The 24,573-nt window shown below is 41.4% G+C and overlaps 3 protein-coding genes, 1 long non-coding RNA gene and 3 other non-coding genes across 8 annotated transcripts; 2 read left to right on the top strand and 5 right to left on the bottom strand.

The window, feature by feature from the left end:
* The first annotated feature begins 5,729 nt into the window (after positions 1–5,729).
* LOC146660884 (uncharacterized) lies at positions 5,730–7,688 on the top strand. Its single transcript, XM_085419648.1, has 2 exons — positions 5,730–5,835; positions 6,604–7,688. Exon 2 carries the CDS (start codon positions 6,795–6,797, stop codon positions 7,173–7,175), a length of 381 nt encoding a protein of 126 aa, XP_085275774.1. The 5' UTR covers positions 5,730–5,835; positions 6,604–6,794; the 3' UTR covers positions 7,176–7,688.
* Positions 7,689–9,993: 2,305 nt separating this feature from the next.
* LOC146660885 (uncharacterized) lies at positions 9,994–13,996 on the bottom strand. The gene is made up of 3 exons (XR_014913463.1): positions 13,822–13,996; positions 13,364–13,450; positions 9,994–10,244 (listed from the first exon to the last, which is right to left on the bottom strand). It is a non-coding gene; the product is annotated as an uncharacterized LOC146660885 (long non-coding RNA).
* On the bottom strand, positions 11,099–11,170 carry trnad-guc (transfer RNA aspartic acid (anticodon GUC)). The gene has a single exon. It is a non-coding gene; the product is annotated as a tRNA-Asp (tRNA).
* Positions 11,748–11,819, bottom strand: trnad-guc (transfer RNA aspartic acid (anticodon GUC)). The gene has a single exon. It is a non-coding gene; the product is annotated as a tRNA-Asp (tRNA).
* On the bottom strand, positions 12,362–12,433 carry trnad-guc (transfer RNA aspartic acid (anticodon GUC)). The gene has a single exon. It is a non-coding gene; the product is annotated as a tRNA-Asp (tRNA).
* Positions 13,997–15,932: 1,936 nt separating the features above from the next.
* Positions 15,933–18,354, bottom strand: bod1 (biorientation of chromosomes in cell division 1). 2 transcript variants are annotated; one of them, XM_085420931.1, is made up of 4 exons: positions 18,067–18,354; positions 17,729–17,853; positions 16,365–16,579; positions 15,933–16,285 (listed from the first exon to the last, which is right to left on the bottom strand). In XM_085420931.1, exons 1-3 carry the CDS (start codon positions 18,214–18,216, stop codon positions 16,366–16,368), a joined length of 489 nt encoding a protein of 162 aa, XP_085277057.1. In that variant the 5' UTR covers positions 18,217–18,354; the 3' UTR covers positions 15,933–16,285; position 16,365. The 2 variants fall into 2 exon arrangements, with proteins under 2 accessions (XP_085277057.1, XP_085277058.1); XM_085420932.1 differs by having other exon boundaries at positions 15,933–16,306.
* Positions 18,355–18,454: 100 nt separating this feature from the next.
* On the top strand, positions 18,455–23,052 carry htatsf1 (HIV-1 Tat specific factor 1). The gene is made up of 10 exons (XM_085420926.1): positions 18,455–18,684; positions 19,113–19,277; positions 19,707–19,953; positions 20,175–20,222; positions 20,348–20,502; positions 20,717–20,880; positions 20,995–21,091; positions 21,218–21,307; positions 21,402–21,539; positions 22,253–23,052. Exons 2-10 carry the CDS (start codon positions 19,113–19,115, stop codon positions 22,505–22,507), a joined length of 1,359 nt encoding a protein of 452 aa, XP_085277052.1. The 5' UTR covers positions 18,455–18,684; the 3' UTR covers positions 22,508–23,052.
* The last annotated feature ends 1,521 nt before the right edge of the window (positions 23,053–24,573 follow it).

A 24,573-nucleotide genomic window follows, 5' to 3' on the forward strand; every position in this document is an offset into this window, starting at 1 on the left:
GTCACCAAAGACACTACTGGAGCTGGAGGCAATACTTAATGATTAATTTGAGAATACTTAGATATTTATCTGTGTGAGACTTAGTTACACATTCAAGTGTTGTTGCCACCTATTATCAAGTTTTTTGTTTGCTTCCCGTGAACAACTGGCCAATCAAAATTGGGTCAGCAGAGACTCAACTAATGTTTAATCAACTATTAAAGAACAACTTCAACTTTTTAACACCTGTCAGCCTAGAAGAAGCAACTTTTGAAACTTAGGGAACAAAATAACTGGGTTTGCATCAGAGGTTAGTGAGGGCGGTCTCTGCCTATGCAGTCACCCTTGGAAAAACCCACCAAATATTCAACTTGAGGTCAAACCACAACTTTATTGAGATAAACTAAGGTGTCTAGACTTTACATTAAGAGAACAGGCAAGGTCGTCAAATGTCATTTTGACATTGGGGAAAGAGTTAAAGAGAAATAAATCCACCAGCACTATCTGATATCAGTTAGAAAATAGCGCCAGTGCTCATATCATGTAAAATCATTCAATATAGCCAGACCCCCTTTAACACTTTATACCAACAGTAACCATAAGCTCGTGTTATTTGAGCAGGAAGGTGGAGGAGAAGCCAAAAAACCCCCAACGTGTAACAGAAAACCTGAAAAGCTGAATACATACATGAATAGCCTGTCATTCACAGCAGTCATGCCCTTACTTTTAAGCCTTGATACAATTTAAAGAAGTGAGTTTTAGCTGCACACGAACCTGCAGAGTTAACAGACGTGAACCAGTCAGAGTAACTGCAGTGGCACCTTTGCATATGCATGTTTAAGAATGTGTACAGCTCTCTCCTTTTACATATATTTTTGCAAAAACTTTCAGCTGTCAGGACAGATTTTTTTCCTACAAAATCATCGTGGCCAAATAGATTCGCAATAATTGTAGTAAAGATTAATACTACAATATAAAAATGGATATGGATGGATATCAGGAAATCAAGGAGAACCTGTGCAGTCCTGTGTGGATGCAATTTGGTCTAAAATTTGTTGGACAAAGGAAATGATTGTAGTTTTTATTTACAGTGGCTTGCGAAAGTATTCGGCCCCCTTGAACTTTTCCACATTTTGTCACATTACAGCCACAAACATGAATCAATTTTATTGGAATTCCACGTGAAAGACCAACACAAAGCGGTGTACACGTGAGAAGTGGAACGAAAATCATACATGATTCCGAACATTTTTTACAAATAAATAACTGAAAAGTGGGGTGTGCGTAATTATTCAGCCCCCTTTGGTCTGAGTGCAGTCAGTTGAACATAGACATTGCCTGATGAGTGCTAATGACTAAATAGAGTGCACCTGTGTGTAATCTAATGTCAGTACAAATACAGCTGCTCTGTGACGGCCTCAGAGGTTGTCTAAGAGAATATGAACACCATGAAGTCCAAAGAACACACCAGACAGGTCAGGGATAAAGTTATTGAGAAATTCAAAGCAGGCTTAGGCTACAAAAAGATTTCCCAAGCCTTGAACATCCCACGGAGCACTGTTCAAGCGATCATTCAGAAATGGAAGGAGTATGGTACAACTGTAAACCTACCAAGACAAGGCCGTCCACCTAAACTCACAGGCCGAACGAGGAGAGCACTAGGGCTGCCACAAACGATTATTTTGATAGTCGACTAATCAGATCATCATCCATTGGACGTAAAACGTACAGCTTATTGCACCAGCAGCATCTGCTCTTATATAACTATCATTAGCTTACAGCTTTAAGTGTTTAAGGTATGTGCTAACTAAAAATAAAGACAAGATGATAGTTTGTTTCGGTGAAGTTTAATAAACTCCTTGCTATCTAAAATATAACAGGACACCGGAGTAGATTCTCCAGCATCTCACACTTCTGATAATCAGTTGTCTGCTTGACGTTTATTCAGCTGTGTAAAAACTATAACTTTAATCTCAGCCAAACAGATTTACTCAGGAACAAATAAAATACTAAAAAAAAAAAAAAAGCCAAACAATAACATTTTTAAGTTATCTAAGTGACTCATATGTTTAACCTGAGTAGCGAAAGACGGCGGTGGGTTTGAAAACGATTTGCCGGGAGTCTGGTGTTCTCACGGCTCTAGTTAGCCTAGCCCCCGGCTAGCTATCGAGCTAGTGGGTAACAGACGTCTCCGAAAACGTCGAGCGCTTTTGAAAATATGCGGTGTCTTGATAAACTGAGCAGATATTTAAGGTTTCCACAGCTACATTCCCGCCTGAAAATATGTTAAACGTTTATTTTGTGACCCAGAAAGAATAATAAGAGTAATATTAAAACTAACTAGCTGCCGCCATTGTTGGAAACTGAGCTGGGCCGCGCTATGAATTCTGGGACACAGCTTCTTCTTCTTCGGGGTTTAACGGCAGCTGGCATCCTTGTACATGCAGTGCTGCCATGCCATCTTCTGTTTCAATCCGTTATTACACTCTTAAATCCTACTACATATTCCTGCGTCTTTTGTGATCTTACAAAGCTTCAAACGACGCGTCGACTATTAAATCAGTCGTCGACGATTTTGATAGTCGACGTAATCGTGACTAGTCGACTAATCGTGGCAGCCCTAGAGAGCACTGATCAGAAATGCAGCCAAGAGGCCCATGGTGACTCTGAACGAGCTGCAGAGATCTACAGCTCAGGTGGGGGAATCTGTCCATAGGACAACTATTAGTTGTGCACTGCACAAAGTTGGCCTTTATGGAAGAGTGGCAAGAAGAAAGCAGTTAACAGAAAACAATAAAGTCCCATTTGCAGTTTGCCACAAGCCATGTGGGGGACACAGCAAAAATGTGGACGAAGGTGCTCTGGTCAGATGAAAACAAAATGCAAAACACTATGTGTGGTGGAAAACTAACACTGCACATCACTCTGAACACACCATCCCCACTGTCAAATATGGTGGTGGCAGCATCATGCTCTGGGGGTGCTTCTCTTCAGCAGGGACAGGGAAGCTGGTCAGAGTTGATGGGAAGATGGAGCCAAATACAGGGAATCTTGGAAGAAAACCTCTTGGAGTCTGCAAAAGACTTGAGACTGGGGCGGAGGTTCACCTTCCAGCAGGACAACGATCCTAAACATAAAGCCAGGGCAACAATGGAATGGTTTAAAACAAAACATATCCATGTGTTAGAATGGCCCAGTCAAAGTCCAGATCTAAATCCAATCGAGAATCTGTGGCAAGATCTGAAAACTGCTGTTCACAAATGCTGTCCATCTAATCTGACTGAGCTGGAGCTTATTTGCAAAGAAGAATGGGCAAGGATTTCAGTCTGTAGATGTGCAAAGCTGGTAGAGACATGCCCTAAAAGACTGGCAGCTGGAATTGCAGCGAAAGGTGGTTCTACAAAGTATTGACTCAGGGGGCTGAATAATTACGCACACCCCACTTTTCAGTTATTTATTTGTAAAAAATGTTTGGAATCATGTATGATTTTAATTCCACTTCTCACGTGTACACCACTTTGCGTTGGCCTTTCACGTGGAATTGCAACTTTAATTTAAGCAGTTTAACAAAAGTATTTCATTAACTGTTTAGGAACTATGAATATTTTATTACACAGTCAGCCATTCCAGAGGCTCAAAAGTAATCGTACAGACATACAAACATAACTGGATTGTTTTAAAAGGTTGTTTGAAAATCATTTGCAGTCATTCTCTCCCTAAACCCTATATCCAACGGACCAATGTCTTTGTGAAAAAAATTATAGACCTAACTGTACGCGCCCACTCATGTGTGTCTGTGCTATGAGCCATAATTTATATTTCTTGTTAAAATATTAAGCAATGAATTTAATTCCTAAAAAAAAAATCAGATGGTACATTTTGAATAAAGACCAGCCTCCGATGTCGTGTTTTTCTCATCTTGCACTCTATTTGTTGTGGTTAAATGTTTTGACTCGGAGTTTCATCAGAGTCTCCATACGAGCTAAACAAATACCTCATCTCTCTTACTCTCACTCTACTGCTCAACTACTGGCAGCTTAGCTTCATCTTCACTGCATTCAAGTGGCCTTCAGCAGGACTGACTGAGAAACATTGTGTGTGCGTTGCAGCAGGAGGTCAAGGAAAAAAGGACAGAACGTGTGTGTGTGTGTTCATGCAGGGGCCCAGTATAGGAAGACATCCTCTCACACGGGGTAATATTTGGACATTTGAAGACTATTTTCATTACTTTTCAAGCTGATTCGGCCTCCCACAACTTGTGGTGACCACCCACACAATGACCCTTCACTGCCAACAACAAACATGCACACTCGCATGTTCAAAACAACACCAGTGCACACACATCGCTGTGCAAATAGTATGTATGCAGGGCCTTCTTGTTCTTGCACTCTCATGATAAACACGATACATGTCTGCCTCATTGCATACACAAATCAGACTCACTACTAGATGTAAGATGTTTATGTATGTGTTTTGTACAATAGGTTACAAAACTTGGACAACTTCAGGGATGATATAACTGGTTTTAAATGTCCCAAACCACAATGACTGCATTTTTTAATTTATGTCACTAATGTAGCCATAATATAATTCAATAAAGTCATATTTTCAGCCAAAGCTTTTATTTTTAATCATTATTGTTTCATCAAAACACCTTAAAGTGAGGTTAGATGTTCCAGTTAGCTCTACATCTCTGTCGTGTTTATCTTCTTTTGCTTTGATTTCTACTAGATATCAATAAGTAAACATGTTTTTTTTTTATGATTCAGTTGAACATCTATAGATGATCACACGTATCACAAGTACTGTATTGATAGACAGGAGGATGGCGGAGGATGACCAATGGATCTTACACAGTGCAAACATACACATGGTGCAAGCGTGTGGATCAGTCACCTGCCGAAAACAAGGAGTAAAATCAATAATATTAGCCGCAGTGACACACAAACACACTCACACACTAAGCCGACTGACTGACTTTAAGATTAAAGCCAGAGTTCATCGAGGATTTCAGAGTGACGGGGCTTCTCTTCAATGAAAACTGTAAGCACAAGAATCCCAGAGGAAGGGACACTGCTGCATAAACTTGGATGCTGATGATGCACATGACAAAAAAACATGTTTGAGTTCTTTTTCAATTTTTGCTCCTATAGTTTTGATGGTGTTTTTCCAGTACAGAATAACCATTCATGGTTTATGTATGTACCACACATACACTGCTGCATTTTTTGGCAACGATTTTCAATTAACACAACCGATTAGCAGTATAAATGTTGGGAATGGTGACAGCCCGTGCACAGAAGACTATAGTGGACAAAAATATATTAGATCCGTAGTGGTTTAGAACTCCCAAAGAGAACGAATTGGAAACAGTTTCGATAAATGGTAGGTGGATTAGTTCTTATATAGCACTTTTCTATTCTACCTGAGCACTCAAAGCGCTGTCCAGGGAGAGTTTTGAAGCTACGGTTTAGAAAAGTTCAGTAACTGTCATGTGTTTGAATATTGTTTAATTCCTGAGTCTGTTCAAGGAAACCTGAAACATTAAGCAGTTGAGGACGTTCCCAAGGACGTCACAGTCTGACGTTTAACATTAAGAATAAAAAGATATTGCCTCCCCGTCGGGGAATCGAACCCTTTAGCTAAACGGCCTAAACCGTTTCCCATTCATTCTCTATGGTAGTGCTAAACCACCACGGATGTAATATATTTTTGGCCACTACGGTCTTCCGGCGCTGTTGCGAGTTTGAGATGCGGCGGCACTTTTAAAAAATCTCCTCTTTTACGTTTCGGGAGAGAAAACGAGTAACTCAACGCTCGCAACACATCCCAACGCTCCTCATTCATTGATCAAAGGTAAGAAACGTCGTTTGAAATAAGAGTAAACCAACAGAATACATTTACAGGTGTATATTACAGGTAACAGGCGTGTTGCGATTGCATTTACGAAGCATCCATCGCTCAGTTAAAGACGGTGGGAGTTTATCTACTGTTGTAAAGTGGCACGGTAAAAAATGAATGAACGTGATCCTTAAATAAATTGCGTGTTTCATTGACGTGTTTTGCCAGTAAATAAACTTTGTAGGTTTCCGACTGCTGTGACACTGACATTACTATAATGTGGTACAATTAAATAACCAATAAGTGTCTTGTTATGAGATGACATGCTAAATGACTGAACCTGCTTTAAAAAAATGTATTGCTTTCATGTTGTAATGGTCAGTCACCTTATCAATGCGAAAGTCTGTTTTGATATCTCTAACATGAGCAATGCCCACTCGTGTATGAATAAACACGATAGCTTAAATACATATATGTTGTTAATCTACCAGCAATTCTTATGTGCCATGACTACTAAGCAGTTACCACAAATTTTGCAGATATGCCAATAATCATTCAACCATGAAAGGTTTTTATTTACAGACAGAACAGTTTGTTATACCTGGAGGAAAAAACACTTTTATCGCAAATGTTGTCAATGTTCTTTCAAATTGAGTCTCGTTATTGTTCTCCTGCATCCTGCTGTGTAAACCCAGCAGCAAGATTATAACCTGAAATGTCTTTGTTTGTGTTTGGAATCAATTTTGTTTAATATAATTGTTTATTTTTTCACTGCTTATCAAGATGCAGAAGAAAGTTGCGCCATATCCAGGGAAAATCTCTGTGGTGTTCCGCAAGGGGCCACTTGGATACCTTCTCCAGGACCCGTTAAAAATGACCCCAAACTGCAGGACAAGTCTGCACCTGTGAGGGAGGATGCTGTACATCAGAATGCTCTGACTGTCATCTATCAGAGAGGAGGGGATGAGTCTGACATGAAGGAAGTGCAGGGAGAGTACATGCTGCAGTTTGGAAAGTATAAAGGGAAATCTTTCCGGTGGCTTCTGGGGAAGGATGTCGGGTACACCATGTACCTGATCAAAGATCTCCAGAAGGAAGAGGCTGCAGGGACCTCTGTGGAAGAAGGGCATGGCAAGGAGAGCTTGCATTCATTTGTACAGTATGCCCTCAGCTTTACAGAGATAAAGACTCTTCTGAACTGCAAGACCAGCAGAGTGAGTGTTGCTGCAGAAGCCTCTGAGGATGATCAGCTGGTTGGCTTTGGCTCACGAGCCAAGAGCACCTGGAAGGAGATTCAGGAGTCTCCTTTCTACGAGGCAGAGAGACAAAGATGGGTGGAAGAAAAGAGGAAATAGGGGAGAAACTGTTGATATTGTACATATAGGGCTGCTCAATTAATCGAATTTTAATCTCGATTACGATCTGGGCTTTCAACGATCATTAAAAAAGACTGAGCCGATTATTAGCCCCTCCCTCATGCTTTACTCTCGCGCTGCTCCGTGTGGCAAATCGAGAGCACCTCTCTGCATTTCGAACACGTATCACAACAATTAAGAGCAGCGGTCCCCAACCTTTTTTGCGCCACGGACCTGGCAGTTTATGCCCGACAATATTTTCATGGACCGGCCTTTAAGGTGTCGCGGATAAATACAACAAAATAAAACTAGTACCAGTACCGAAAAAAAAGATGATTTATTCATAACACATGTGAAAAGACCAAGGAAAACCGAGTAAACGATAAAAACGATAACAAAATAACGCTGAAAACCGATAAAACCCCTGAAAACACCTGAGCCTCAACTCTCGCGGCCCGGTACCAAACAACTCACGGACCGGTGCCGGTCCGAGGCCCGCGAGTTGGGGACCGTTGATTACACTGAACAAAAATATAAACGCAACACTTTTGTTTTTGCTCCCATTCCCCATGTGATGGACGTAGAGACCTAAAATCCATTCCAGATACACAATATAACCATCCCTCCCAAACAGTGGTCACAAATCAGTCCAAATGTGTGGTAGTGGGCACATCTGCTATATTGAGATAATCCATCCCACCTCACAGGTGTGCCACATCAGGATGCTGATCTGACATCATGAGTAGTGCACAGGTGTACCTCAGACTGCCCACAACAAAAGGCCACCCTGGAATGTGCAGTTTTGTCTCACAGCAAAATGCCACAGATGCCACAAGCAATGAGGGAGCGTGCAATTGGCATGCTGACAGCAGGAATGTCAACCAGATCTGTCGCCCGTGCATTGAATGTTCATTTCTCAACCATAAGCCGTCTCCACAGGCGTTTCAGAGAATATGGCAGCACATCCAACCGGCCTCACAACCGCAGACCTCGTGTAACCACACCAGCCCAGGACCTCCACATCCAGCAGGTTCACCTCCAAGATCGTCTGAGACCAGCCACCCAGACAGCTGCTGGAACAATTGGTTTGCACAACCAAACAATTTCTGCACAAACTGTCAGAAACCGTCTCAGGGACGCTCAACTGCATGCCCGTCGTCCTCATCGGGGTCTTGACCTGACTTCAGCTCGTCGCCGTAACAGACTTGTGTGGGCAAATGCTCACATTCGATGGCGTCTGGCACGTTGGAGAGGTGTGCGCTTCACGGATGAATCATTGTTCACATTGTTCAGGGCAGATGGCAGCTGAGAATGTCCCAGTTCTTGCATGGCCAGCATACTCACCGGACATGTCACCCATTGAGCATGTTCGGGATGTGCTTGACCGGCGTATACGACAGCATGTACCAGTTCCCACGACTATCCAACAACCTCGCACAGCCATTGAAGTGGAGTGGACCAACATTCCACAGGCCACAATTGACAATCTGATAGACTCCATGCGACGATGTGTTGCACTGCATGAGGCAAATGGTGGTCACACCAGATACTGACCGGTTCTGGGTCCCCAGACCCCCAATAGCGCAAAAAACTGCACATTCCAGGGTGGCCTTTTGTTGTGGGCAGTCTGAGGTACACCTGTGCACTACTCATGATGTCAGATCAGCATCCTGATGTGGCACACCTGTGAGGTGGGATGGATTATCTCAATATAGCAGATGTGCCCACTACCACACATTTGGACTGATTTGTGACCACTGTTTGGGAGGGATGGTTATATTGTGTATCTGGAATGAATTTTAGGTCTCTACGTCCATCCCATGGGGAATGGGAGCAAAAACAAAAGTGTTGCGTTTATATTTTTGTTCAGTGTAAGAGGACCCGAGGGAAGCTCGGAAAGCTAAACAGAAGTTATTTGGAGAGGAGAGTGACTGCCGTTGGTTGAAAAGAGAGATAAAACAAACTTCAGTGGTGTGGAAACATTATGGGTTCGCGGAGTCAGACGTGGATCAAGTAGACATAGTGTGTAAACTTTGCTACGGTGTCGTAGCTGCACCACAGAGCAACACTGCAAAGTTCACTAAACATAGATGTTTACATTTTTCATTTATTTTTTATATTGCAAACATTTGCACTGTTATCAGTATTTGCACACTATTTTATATTATTTTTTGACAATCTTTAAAGTCATTATTCAATACATTGTTAAATAAATATCGTCAAATAATTGAGATCTCAATTTCAGTGAAAATAATCGTGATTATCATTTTTGCCATAATCGAGCAGCCCTATGTACATAAGATAGTTTTGTTCTAGTTTTGTAATGTTTATTTTGTTTCTATAAATAAACTGATTGTAAATATAAAAATGTGAATAAATTGTGTTCTGTAAAAATAGCAGCACAGCTCTCTTCTTTATAACCTCTTAGAGTTAACCTGTATGTTTATATACCTGTGTGTGCTCACCATCAGGTAATCAGTTTTAAAAAGCTGTGAGTGCTGCCCTGAAAGCTTACATATTATTTCTAAATCACTTCATGTAATGATAACAAGCCATCCTTTCTCTAGTGGGGTCTCACAGCTTTTATCTTTATAATCTTTCTGGTTGATTTGTAATATTAGAAACATGACTGCTGTCTTTTATCTGTTTGACTATACAGCCTGTCTCAGACATGACAACCAGACAGTGTCTGAAGTTATCTTTAATACATGCAACACAGCTGGAGATAGTCCAGACACTTTCTCACTTCTGATGATAATATTTTTGGTTTAGGTATTGTTGCTTTCTGGCTTGAAGCTTATCTACAAAAGCAGTTCAATAAGGAGAGATCATGTGGAAAAAACGAACATGATTTATTGAGATACAGAAATAAATGTAACTGTTTGGCAGTTAGACTCCAATGACCCATCATAGCAGAAGAAATCTCAGCAGTGACAGGATTTTGCATAAGCCACACCCCAGAGTCAAAATGCTGATAGTAATGAAGATGAAGATGGAGGCTGGGACAGGGTTCTGAGTGTCCACAGTGAGGAGGAGAAAGGAGAGGAGGCGGGCTGCATGGCTGCGGATCTGAAACGCAGAAGCAGAAGAGCAACAGATTTAAACCATGCTCGGTGAAGGCAGGCAAGAGCATGACTGGAATAAAGTAATGATGTCAGTACTGAGTTTGTGCTGGAAAATGAATAGATATAAACTAGCAGTTTATAGTTTTAGCTTTAGTCTTTGTATTAAAAGTTGGATGTGTGCATAATTGTAGACTATATGTCTGGTATGTATCATCTCAAAACTGTGATGATACAGATTAGTCTGAGTTATGTAGTAATGCAGGAAAATTGTTCCACAGGCCATAACACTATATAATATAAACAAAATGATAATCAAATAATAAGAAAAAGCAAAGTGAAAAATAAATGTTACCCACAATAAGTAAATTGAAAATGGTGTTTAACTTTTGATAATGTAACACAACCTTTGTCCCAACCAGGACTCGAACCCGCGCTCAGACAGTTCAGTGTAAAAAAAAACCCAAACTCTTTTTTTTCCCCCAATGCCCGAAAAGCTGCCATTTGATTGGCTGTTTCTCCGTTTAACCTATACGCGATGGGCCAACTCTATCCACAGTGGGCTAGTATTGCCGTTTCCCCGTTTTGATACGTTAAGTTGTGCACGCCTGTAATGTATATGACGTTTTATGGTAGATGGATTAGTTCTTATATAGCACTTTTCTTTTCTACCTGAGCACTCAAAGCGCTGTCGAGGGAGAGTTTTAAAGCTACAGTTTAGAAAAGTTCAGTAACTGTCATGTGTTTGAATATTGTTTGATTCCTGAGTCTGTTCAAGGAAACCTGAAACATTAAGCAGTTGAGGACGTTCCCAAGGACGTCACAGTCTGACGTTTAACATCAAGAATAAAAAGATATTGCCTCCCCGTCGGGGAATCGAACCCCGGTCTCCCGCGTGACAGGCGGGGATACTCACCACTATACTAACGAGGAAGGTGACATCGGACTCGTATGTTCCAGGACCGATCGTGACTCAACTATGTCCACAGTGGGATAGTATTGCCGTTTCCCCGTTTTGATACGTTAAGTTGTGCACGCCTGTAATGTGTATCAAGTGTTACGTGCAAATAATAGCGGACAGAGATTATAATGACTAGAAGCCTCAACGCAGAGTTCTCTACCGTCAACGAAAGAGACAAAACCTCTTCCAAAACAACCATAATGAACGTATCACGTATAAACTACAACAGCGCCAGAAGACTATAGTGGACAAAAATATATTACATCCGTAGTGGTTTAGGACTCCCATTCCCAAGAATTGGAAACAGTTTCGGTAAATGGTAGATAGATTCGTTCTTATATAGCACTTTTCTATTCTACCTGAGCACTCAAAGCGCTTTCCATGGAGAGTTTTGAAGCTACGGTTTAGAAAAGAGCAGTAACTGTCATGTGTTTGAATATTGTTTAATTCCTGAGTCTGTTCAAGGAAACCCTGAAACATTAAGCAGTTGAGGACGTTCCCAAGGACGTCACAGTCTGACGTTTAACATCAAGAATAAAAAGTTATTGCCTCCCCGTCGGGGAATCGAACCCCGGTCTCCCGCGTGACAGGCGGGGATACTCACCACTATACTAACGAGGAAGGTGTCATCGGACTCGTATGTTGCAGTACCGATCGTGACCCAACTATGTCTTCAGCGTGGTAGTATCTCTGTTTCCCTCGTTTTGATATCAAGTTTTACGTGTAAATAATAGAGATTATAATGACTAGAAGCCTCAACGCAGAGTTCTCTACCGTCAACGAAAGAGACAAAACATCTTTCAAAACAACCATAATGAACGTATCACGTATAAACTACAACAGCGCCAGAAGACTATAGTGGACAAAAATATATTACACCCGTAGTGGTTTAGGACTCCCATAGAGAAGGAATTGGAAACAGTTTCGGTAAATGGTAGATAGATTCGTTCTTATATAGCACTTTTCTATTCTACCTGAGCACTCAAAGCGCTGTCCAGGGAGAGTTTTGAAGCTACGGTTTAGAAAAGAGCACTAACTGTCATGTGTTTGAATATTGTTTAATTCCTGAGTCTGTTCAAGGAAACCTGAAACATTAAGCAGTTGAGGACGTTCCCAAGGACGTCACAGTCTGACGTTTAACATTGAGAATAAAAAGATATTGCCTCCCCGTCGGGGAATCGAACCCCGGTCTCCCGCGTGACAGGCGGGGATACTCACCACTATACTAACGAGGAAGGTGTCATCGGACTCTTACGTTGCAGTACCAATCGTGACTCAACTATGTCCACAGTGGGATAGCCTGTAATGCATATCAAGTTTTACGTGCAAATAATAGCGGACAGAGATTATAATGACTAGAAGCCTCAACGCAAAGTTCTCTATCGTCAACGAAAGAGACTAAACCTCTTCCAAAACAACCATAATGAACGAATCATGTATAAAGTCGAAACAGCGCCAAAAGACAATAGTGGACAGAAATATATTACATCCGTAGTGGTTTAGGACTCCCATAGCGAAGGACTTGGAAACTGTTTCGGTAAATGGTAGATGGATTAGTCCTTATACAGTGGGGGGGGGGGGCGGCTTACTGGGCTTAAGCCCGGGTTGTTTTTTCAGAAGCCCGGGGTCTTTTGGAGTGTATGAACATAAGGAGCTTCTTTCAAAGAAAAAACTCTGGTAAATGTTATTTCATATATTATGCTTTGTATGTTGTTCAGTATATTTCTATGCAAAACAAGAGGAATTTCAATACACAGTATATTCACAATTTAAACCAGATATTTACATACACTTTATGGAAAACGCAAGAACATTTTTTTTCTGTACAACATCAATTTAGAGTAAACTTGTTTTGTTTTGGATAAATAAATATTGAAATATCTTTTGAATTAGTTAAATGTCAGAATAAAGAGAGACAGGGCTGTCTATTTTTTGTCACCTTCATCAAATTTAGGAGTACATGTACACTAAGTTTATTGTTAATTAATAAGAAAACTTCAGACGATTCCATTCTGAGCTGAAGAAGCTTCTGATAGATTAGTAGAGTCCATGTGAGTAAATTGGTGGCACACCTGTGGATGCATATAAGGCAAAACACAGAGCCTGTTTCTTTGAAATGGGAAAATCTATCTGACCCAGATAGACTGCAGGTCATAACTTCTTACCTGAAGTTCAGTTCACCTGACACTCGGACCGGCGGCTGCCTCGGGTCTCTCCTCCTGCCTCCCCTTCCCTCATCCACCTGCTGGCCTCTGTGGAAGCCCCGCCATAGCCACCACCAAACAACTGAGTTATTTTTACACATCGACCTGCATCTGGCCAATCCACCACCTCTCATTGTTCATGCCATTACAAAAAAAATAAAAAATAAGTCACTGGGCATATGCCCGGTATGCCCGATGGCCAGTCCAGCTATGTTAACCTGCAACCAAATCTGCAGCTCCATACAGCAATGTTACGACTTAGATTACATCTTATAACTCATAACTCTTATGTTAGCTGCCCTCAGTAGCATACTGTCTGATATATTCAACGGCTGCAATAATTCTTTAAGTGTAATTTTTTCCTTGGTATTCTAATTTCACCGAAGTTTACTAAACTCAACAAACTTAATATTACTTACCTGGACATTTATTCTGTTCTCATTTTCTTTCACTGAAAAATTGTTTCCTGCAGTGCCGTCTTTCGTGCTTGGCTCTCCTACCTTTGCTAACTACCTTTGCTAACATGATGCACATAGCGCAGAAGCCGATGCTTCATTCACTTACACTCGGATATCTGAGCTTCACCGTGAAAACATAATCGGACATTTGATATTTGATTGAATTTTATTGTTTTGCCTTTGGGGTGGCACCTGGGGTGGCCAGTCTGGTTGGGGGTGGCCTGTGCCCCCCCAGGCCACCCCGCTGGACACACCACTGGTGGAAGGCAACAACTGAAAATATGAAATAAACACACATGTAAGCTGAGACTCTCTAAAGAGACAGAGTTGTTGTTTGGCTTTTCATTTCGCCATTTGTTGATTCACTCGAAGAGCAAGTAATGTAATATGGGTCAAGTGATCTGTTTGACATCAATCTTTTGTGATACACCGTCATATTTGCATTATTTGTACAGTACGAATGATTTGCCTTGGTACCTGGTCAAACTTCAGTTCTCCTCTGTCTGCCTGGCTGCGCTTCTCCAAGAGCGCACTCGCAGTGCTTCAAATATTGTGTGTAGTTTTTGTTTTGTCAGCCAGGCATCTAACTATGAAAAAAATACACTCCAAAAGACCCCGGGCTTCTGAAAAAACAACCCGGGCTTAAGCCCAGTAAGCCACCCCCCCGCTCCGCCACTGGTTAAGGACCTTCCCAAGGATGTCACAGTCTGACTTTCAACATTATGAATGAAAACGTATTGCCTCCCCGTCAGGGAATCGAACCCCAGTTTCCCGCGTGACAGGCGGGGATACTCACCACCAAACATGACTGTATAAATTTGCAACAGCGCCAGAAGACTATAGTGGACAAAGAATATATTACATTCGTAGTGGTTTAGGACTCCCATAGAGAATGAATTGGAAAGTTCGGGACCGTTTAGGTACATGGAAGATGGACCCGTTCTTATTAGGGGTGTGTTTAAATAATCGATTTTCCCATTTAAATCAATTTTAGCTTGAATAACACCATATCGATTCATTGAATCCTGAATCAATTTTTAAATACAAATCTACTTTTCCAGAAACGCCTGAACATACACAGACCTTCAGTGCTGAAAGCCTACAGCACACAGATTCTGAAGCTGCAGGTTTTGTCACTCTCCAACCAAAATTCACTGAACAAACAGCAAAAGAAGATCAAAACTACGCTTCAGGTTTGATAAACATCGTCATTAATTCCCTTTTATTTTTACTGATTTGCTTCCACCACGATCGCACATCCTGCATCACTCTTTCTCTCTCTCTCTCTTCAAGAACAGTTTCCCATCTCAAATCTGTTTTCTGTATTATTCGCTTGCTTATTATGCATCAGTCTACCGTTGTGTGCAGTGCTGTCCCGCTGTTTTTTTTAAATGACCTCGGACAAGAAAGCATCATTTTTACTGTTCAACACTGGAGAAATTTAAACTTTTTAAAATATGCCAAATTGCAAAACGCTTACCTGTGTCTGTAATAAAACATCTTTGACTTTGCTCTGCTTCACTTCAGCAGCATCGGGTAATGATCATATTGAGCGAAATGCTGCGTCAGACAGCTTCTTTTATGTTAGACTTAACAAAGAAAACTAATAAACGCCATACACCAGCTTTCTTTACACAGAAATTGCTGCAGAGTTTTCCATCATTAAAAAGCGTTACTGTCATTTCCTCTCTGTTAACTGTATTGCCATCTCCTTTAAAGACAAACTGATAAAAATATGGTGTATCCACTGATGAAAGCTTAGCAACTAAGAGGAGGTAGAGAAAGACAAAGAGGGACATGGTGGCAGTTGTTTTTAATGTAAGCACATGAGATGGACAAACTTCATATTAAGCACACACACCAAAGAAAAATCTGACATGATGAAATGAAAAATTATGGCCTGTAAACATGAAACAAATTCATTCATTGCATTGTTCTTCAGTAATTTAGTTTTTTCCCCCTCAGTCTATCAAAAATGAGTGCAGACAGTGTGCAAGCATAAAAAATAAAAATAAAAAAAAGTAACAGGAAACTGGAAAATGTCTATATCATAGGCATAAACAGAGTGAGTGAACAATTGGCTCTGTATTTAAAAAATATATAATTGCTAAAAAAAAGAAAAAAAAAGAAAGAAAAAGTAATGCACATTGGAAAAAACCCCAAACAAACAAAAAAAGCCAGTACCGAAAAAAAATTAACAATCCACACTCAAACGACGACAGTGCACCACTCAGCGTTGTAGCCCTTCTCCCGAAGCAGCCTCACGCAGGAGCAATGACACACTCCTGACTAATCCATTGAATTGGAGGCACAAAACAGCCTCCTCTTTCCTCCTCTTCATCGTCCACCCGTCCGATGCTGCACCTTTCCAAAGGTTAATGCAGCCATACAGAATGTGCAGACCACTAGAGACCAGCATGTGTGCCTGTATCGAGAGAGAGAGAGACTACTCATTTTTGAGCTGCTGTCGACCTTACGCTGTGCTTTGGGTTTTAAACACACACCTCAGGGGGTTTTGGGGCCAGAGGCAGATGGAGCCTCTTGTGGTTCTGTCTGTTCAGATGGAGCAGAGTTCAAACTCGAGGTGCTTTCCTCCTTCCTGTCCCCTGACAGAAAGTCGTGGATGGCTGTTTCTATGTGCGGTCGGAAAGTGTGGTTCATCTTGGGGTCCACGACCTGAGTTATGATCCTGTCCACACCAGACTCCAGCATGCCCGATCTTAAAATACATAAATAAATTATGGCTGAGTGCATGGTCGTGCAAAAGTCTTCAGTCACTTCCTCATTTCTTTATATTTTGCTAGGAAAATGGGAAATAGATACACCAATTTATTGAAGCATGTGTAAACATAAACTGAAATACAATGTTTAACACAAAAACCCAAAAAGTGAGTACTTCAAAAACAGATCATTTCTTTATTTTATATATAACCTGTTCACTACAGTCTTTTTACTAATTTACGTAAAGAAATTAGATGTAAAAAAAACCCAAAAGCCAACATGTGAGTGTGCACTGCAGTAGTGCTGTTGTGGAAGGAAAGCTCTGGTTTGCACAGTCTGCATTTAACTTTATTTATTCATCCTGTTTTGTGGTTGGCGCTACGTTCTTCTTCATTAATATTGAGCGCAGTCTTGGCAGACGACATAGGCGATAAGCCCTCATACCTCCCTGTAGTGTGTTGCAGTTACAAAAACACATTTATGTGGTTTTAGTGTATGACACGTCAACAATGAAATTCCACATCAACTAATTTTTATAGGTGACATTGTCAATTGTGTTAATTAACCCTATTATCAGGCAGACAACTGAAAATCAATGCTGTTCATGTGCTGTAGATAGTTTTTAAGGCTTGCAACTCATTCAGTGTCCTCATATTTTTAAGGACACACTGCACACCATGCTGAGCTACACCAATTTTTCAGCTAATGACTGTTTGGCAGTCAGCTTGTTGGTGCAAAAATACCATTTTATGTCTGTCAAACTGCATTATCTTTGGCATTTTTCATAGATTAAACTAAAGAAACCGGAACAGATGATATGCCAAAAGATACAGTTTTTGTCTGTTACGTGTCAACAAGAAAGATTCATTCCTTGAGTTAGGTGCCCATTTTTTCCTTGAAGGATTCATAAGCCAGTGTTACATAGCTTAACAAACAAAACAATAGTCAGGTACAAAGGCTGGACTAAAAACGAGTGAAAAAGCAGCAAATGTTCAAAGAAAAACTTTGAAAGACCTTCTGAAAGCCTGCAGAACTATTGGTAAACGAAAAAAAGCTCCTTGGAAGTCTGGCTCCTTGGAAGCTCACATGTGTAGTACATTCTAAACAGGAGCTGAAAGGTTGCAAAAAGCTCAAAGGAAACACTCACTGAACAACACTTTGCCTCAGTCCGTTCCTCATCTGGTTCTTGTTGATGGACGGGTTCCAGTTCTGCGTGCTCAGGTGCGATGTGACGAAGTTGTCCACTTTCTGTCGCAGGTTCTGATAGGCCGGCTGACAACAACAACAGCGCGGTAAATATGCAGCAATAGCGCACACTAAGTAACGGAGTACACTGTGCGTTGAAAGTATACTGTAGTATACTGTAGCCAGCTAAAAAGACACTCGGATAGATTTAGGACAGTTAAAGTGGCACTGACACGGATAACTTTGTTTGTGTCAGGTTAGCTAAAGTTAAACACAAACAAAGCAGAGTTAGTAGATTACCTTTGTATCGACGTCGGCTAAACAGTCCCGACGGAACTCATCAAAAAGACCCCGGTTTTTCAGATGCTCCACAATCATCCCGATGAGCTGCGGGTCTCCCGGTGGGAGGTTGGCCGGATTGACGTTAACATTACCGCTTCCCTCGGCCATGCCAAACCCAGGAGACTATTTTATTACTTACCTGTTAGCTGCATTGAACTAGCCAACCACTTAACTATCCACACTAGTTATTCTACAAGACGTACGTTCGATTCATTGCCCTCGAACAAACTGCGGAAAAAGTGATCGTTAGTCTTGCTGAACAGCAGACGCTCTTTTAAAAAAGGTAGAAGCAGAAGAGCAAATCGAATGCCTCCTTTTCCCCCTTGTCTTCCACGCACGCGCACAAGTGGCATAACCTCGGATGTACTTCGTTTTAGTGCCGTTGTTACTAACTGAGGGTAAATCAAAACGTTAGCGGGTTGCGCTGAAACGTTCATTTAGAAATAAAAAAAAGAATAATTATAACACATTCAAAGCACAAAGCTGGTTCTGTGGCGGGGATCTGACTAAGATAATCTGCACCGTTAACTTTCGCACCAGCCAGAGCTCACTGTGCCTGGACTATCGCTGTGAAAGGTAACGCTAGCCATGCTGGCTAACATCAACACACTTAATCTAAGTGTTAATCACGGACATAAAAATATAGCAGAGGTGAATGACCGAATTAACCTGATATTAACTCAGATACAGCCCCCTTTTGAAGACGGGCTGTAGGTTTTAGCTCACATTGAGTCCAGCTGTCGGTTGTTATCCTTGACATTGTGAAGGATTAAAGCAGCTGGCTGACATTTTCGGCAGTTACAGTATAGTAACAATGATGGTACTCATATGTGATTAGTTGGCTAGGGGCAGTTAGATGGGTGAGTAATATCCAGATTATGAACCTGTGCAAGACTCCAGAGCAGGATATTAAATCCAGGCTATTTCGGTGTGATAAAGTTGTCATACAGTGTCTCTCTATATGTCTGAACATGGTAATCTAATGTGTCACTTTCTTGTCGTAGATGAGTGGCAAATCAGATCCCAACAAAGAGTTTATGGAGCAGCTGCGGCTGCAAGAGCTCTATGATCAGAGAAATGAAGATGGCTCAGACCCATACACCTACACCGATCCAGAGGATGGGACTGTGTATGACTGGGATCATGAAAAGAAGGCCTGGTTTCCCAAAGTACAAGCTTTCTTTGACTCTCAGCTTTTCTTTCTTAAGCTTTTTTTAGTCTACATTGAATTGAAGCAGCTTTACCTTATAAATACAGTCAAAAACTTGCTGTTGCTCTTGGGATCATTTTCCTGTTGCATGACCCCATTCTGGCCATGCTTCAGCTGTTGGAGAGATGTTAGTACAGTACAGGGTATTGCACTGACCTGTGGAGTGTTGGTATTTGATACAGAAACTATATTGTTATAGTTTTCTTACTTGGCTATTGGAAGTGTGTAGTTTTCTTTTTTATATAGCATAAAAGCGCTGACTAGTAAAATTAAAGTGAAAAAACAAAGTTATCATTTATTTTATGGTAACAGCTTTTATTAGATGTGTCAAAATTGGTCCGAGTTGATTTCTGTGTCAATATTAAGTAGGTTTGATTTGTTCCTCTAGATAACAGAGGACTTCATGGCAGCCTACCAGGCCAACTATGGCTTCATTGAGAAATCGGCTCCGGATGGAAAGAACGCTTCCCTGACCAGCACCAACCCAGCAGCACCCGGGCCTGACAGCAAACCACCACAAAAACCAACAGAAAAGGAGAAACCAGAAGATCCCGCCCCAAACTCGGCCTCAGAGCAGCATGAGACGCCAGGCAAAGAAACCAAACAGAAAGGGGAGAAGAGGAAAGCTGAGCAAGGTAAACTGGCATCCAATCACACACACACACACACACACACACACACACACACACACACACACACACACACACACACACACACACACAGAAATATAAATCTAATAAGAAATTGTGCTGCTGTTATTATGTTAATTTACTAACTGTTTTTATACAGTTATGTGCAATTTTTAAGTTGTAAGTGGAATGTCACTCTTGATCAGTTTCCCTTTTTCTGCCCGTAGGATGGTTTGATATTGATGAAAATAAAAACACGAATGTCTACGTGTCAGGTTAGTATCACCTACATATCCTTCTTCTGAATGCCAAGAAGCTGGCGTCCCATAAAGTACCTGACTCTGTTTATCACGTGGCGCTCTCTTGCTCTAATCTTTCTCTCCTGGTCTCTTCTTCTCAGGCCTGCCTCCTGACATCAGCTCCGAGGAGTTTGCAGAGCTGATGTCAAAGTGTGGGATTGTAATGAGGGACCCCATCACCGAAGAGTACAAAGTCAAACTTTACAAAGACAAAGAAGGAAATCTGAAGGGAGATGGTCTTTGCTGCTATCTAAAGGTTAGTCTGTCCTGCTCGGTCAATGCCCCAGACACGCACCATAACTGTGCAAATGTTGTCACTTAATATTGGCAATATTGGCCATAGAGGGTGCCATACGTGGAGCAACAACGTTATTTGTAGTCCTCTTGTTGAGTGGATAGACAAATCTCCTGCTCTTGCTTTCTTTACTCTGGTCAAATGACTGTGTGTACTTGTTTGTGGTTCTCTGCAGAAGGAGTCTGTGGATCTGGCTATACGCCTGATTGATGAGTCAGAGGTCCGAGGTTATAAACTGCATGTGGAAGCCGCACGGTTTGAGCTGAAGGGGCAGTATGACGCCAGCAAAAAGAAGAAGAAAAGCAAAGATTATAAGAAGAAGCTACAGCAGCAGCAGAAGTAAATTCTGTTTTCTGTTCTTATCTGTTTATTTCTGTGTAGCAGGAATGAACTCCTCAGTAGAAGCACTACTGGCCGCTGTTTCTTTATTCTTTGTTTTGTTTTGTTTTGTAGACAGTTGGATTGGAGGCCAGAGAAAAAAGGAGACGCGAGGAAGAGGCATGAAAAAGTTGTCATCATCAGGAATATGTTCCATCCCAGTGACTTTGAGGTGTGAGAGGAACACGTACACACACACACACACACACACACACACACACACACACACACACACACACACACACACACACACACACACACACACAACATTGTGCATTAATCTCTTTGCTCTCTGTAGGAGGACCCACTGGTGCTGAATGAGTATCGTGAGGATCTGCGGAGTGAGTGTGAGAAGTTTGGGGAAGTTAAGAAGGTCATCCTCTTTGATGTGAGTTTGATTTCTGTATTTTGAAGGTCGTGGTAGGAAATTAGCTAAGAAAAAGTTGAGATGAAGTGGATGTGTGGCTGTATTTGTGCTGCAGAGACACCCGGACGGCGTGGCATCAGTTGCTTTTAAGGAGCCTGAGGAAGCTGATGCGTGTATTCTGTCGTTCAACGGACGCTGGTTTGGAGGAAGGCAGCTATCTGCTCAGCTTTGGGATGGAACGACAGACTATCAGGTAAATAAAGACAACAGAAATATTGAGGTTTTGGGGGTCTTGGTGATTCACAGTCAAAAGCAGTAATACCTAGCCTGTCATATAATTAGCTCCCTGACAAGTTGGAGTAAGTTTCACAATTTCTAAGTGACGTTTTGGTTCCTGCATGAAATGAAATCTGCGAAAGTTTTAATTGTTCCAAGGGACAGATTTCAGAGTCTGCTTCGTTTTCTGTGCTTCTGTTTGCAGTTAAAGCTTTACTTGGTTGTTCTTTCACTTTCTGACAGCTGTAATTGTCTTTAGCATTCTGTTGTACAGTTCAACATGTGCTTTGTGCCTGAAAGTTAGTACATCTTTTTTTTTTACTGTAGTTCATGTACATTATTGTCACTTTTTTGGGTGCTAGCAGCACTTTATTGCATGAGGTGCTGATTAAATTTTAGGGAACATATTTATTTTATTTTAAATGTATTTTTTTAAAAGAATGTTTCGTAATTGTCCTGTTTCATGACCCAGTTTAAGGCCAAATTTAACTATCAGACAGATAGCCTGACATGTATCTCTAGAATAATTTGGTACACAGAGGAGTTCATGGTAGACTCAGTGATTGCACAGTGTCCCATTTGGTATTTATTTAAGTAAAACAGGTTATATTTGAATTATTTTGATACGTTAGACTGCCTTAGACTCTACACGTGGTAATATCTCTCGCCTTTCATGTTCTGTACATGCAGGTAGAAGAGACGACACGCGAGCGAGAGGAGCGGCTGAAGGGTTGGTCACAGTTTTTGGAGGGTGGAGAAGGAGAACAGCAGAAGGACTCCAAGCCTGCAGAGAGCAGCACAGCGACAGAACCTAGCGAGCCCTCCAGCACCACTGAGCCAGAGCAGCAACCCAAATCAGAACCGCAGTCCTCAGAGGAGCAACAGGAGGAGGAAGTGGACTCCACTGACAGCAGCCTAGCAGGAAGTGAGGATGAGGAAGCTTAGATACTCTCATCCTCCTTTTATGGCCCTGTGTCAACCAACTAGGATGTCCTGCTTAAAGTGAACTTTGGGAAAACTTCCTGTTGAGAAAGGGAGGAGGAATTTGGACAGTTTAAGCTGTTTTGTAATGTAGAAAATAAAACTAATTTTCTCTAACCTATTTTCATCATTGTGGTTCACCCTGTAATTAGACATGCACTCAACCAGCTTGCTACACCTTACAGCGCTCCCATAATTCAGTGCAGTTTGCTGACACTATGCATTATGGTGACAGAGCTAAATATTAATGACAAAACACAAGAGAGACTGAAACTTTGTTGGATATGAACGTGTTTGGCTTCATTATGTTTTTCATTTTATTTCACATTTGCTTTGTTTCGTTCTTTAATCACTGACAATTTTCCGAGCAGTATTGGAACATAAAATAATCACATGATGGAAATGTGAGATTGCAAAGGGAGAAGCCATCAGCGTTTGCACACACTGCAAAAATCATTGAGCAAAAGTTGTAAAGAAAAAACATAAAAATGGCATAAAAATTGAAAAACGGGACTCCTTGTACATTTATTTTACTCAGCCACTTGGTACAAATTGTAAGGTGTATTTATATTCAGCATATTGCCAAATCTTCACTACAGCTGGCTACTAAAGACATATTTACACTATAAACAACAAAAAGATGATTGCTGGTTCTAAAAAATACTTTTATTAAAGTGATTTTCAAAGACTGAACATTACTCGGCACATCAACGACCTTAATATGAGAGGAATCTTAAAACAAGAACCAGTTAGTGAAGACAACGATGGTGGGACATCTGCTCACCTGCCTCTGTTTAAGAGTCTGATCTGTACTGCTGTGTCTATTTAGTTTGAGACATCTTTATGAAGACAGGGAGGAGAGTCACAGTTAAAACCAGATAAAGGTAGATGCACTGACAAGTGTTACAGGAGACACTCATGTCACAAAGATAGCAGCGATAGATGGGAAGGTTTACAAGATGGTAATGAAGACCTGCTGTGATCTATGGTTTGGTAACGGTGGCACTAATTAAAAGTGACCGGGATGGACATTATTATATCATCGGTGCATTTCAAGTTGAGTGTTTTGGAGGCAAGGCTGAGGTGGTTTGGACATGTGCAGAGGAGGCATGAGGAAGGATCGTTGATGTATTGGACAAAGGGTGTTGAAGATGGAGCTGCCAGGGAGGAGGAAAAGAGGGAGAGCTCAGAGGAGGTTCATGGATGTAGGAGGACATGGAGAAGGTTAGTGTGACAGAGGAGGATGCTAGGGATAGAGTGGGATGGAGGCCACTGTGGCAACTTCTCAAGGGACAGAAGACAGAGATCAAACCGGAGACATGCTACATGGAAAAATGGCTCTGGAGGATTCCCCGACGTGAGAAGCAAAGGAAGAGCTGCAGAAACATTACGAAAATACAGAAGAAATGTGGCTCACCAAGTAGAAAGAGTGGATAAAAAAGGAGTCCAAGCTGGAGGATGAAACCAAACTCCTGTTACAAAATGCTAAACTATGTCACGTCAGCTGATTTCAGAAGCTGGCCTTAAAAAGTGACAGAGAAAAAGGGCAAAATGAAAAAGGAGAGAGGTTCTTCTGCTCTTTTGCTTTCTCCTCAGCCCCATCAATCATTTTAACGCTCCAACTTTTTCTTTTTCGCCACTCTGCCACTTTCCACATGCCCCACTTCCTGTCCATCCTTCCTCCTCTCGTACGCCACCAACCTATGCTCCAGTCCTCTCCTCAGCCTTCTTACCCCTTCACCTCGTCTCCCATCATTTAGTAAACTGTTAATATTACAAGTCAATATGTAAAAGGCATTAATCAGTTAGGACCAGAAGGGTTCACCTTGTACAGGCTATCACAGGGCGTGTGTCTAGTCTATTTATTTACTGCAGCTACTTTCCCTGCAGTAAAAAAATTAAATAAAAAGATACTCCCTCCAGTGATGAAAGTCTAGTACAGCATCAGTCTAATAATACAAGGCTTGTGGTAGTTTCCGTCTTCAATCACAGGCTACATAACAAACATGTATTTGACGTAGATCATCTCT

This window comes from Rhamphochromis longiceps, linkage group LG10 (assembly GCF_057381845.1).
Source record: "Rhamphochromis longiceps isolate RC_006_pf linkage group LG10, R_longiceps_female_GT1.1, whole genome shotgun sequence".
Lineage (NCBI taxonomy): Eukaryota > Metazoa > Chordata > Actinopteri > Cichliformes > Cichlidae > Rhamphochromis > Rhamphochromis longiceps.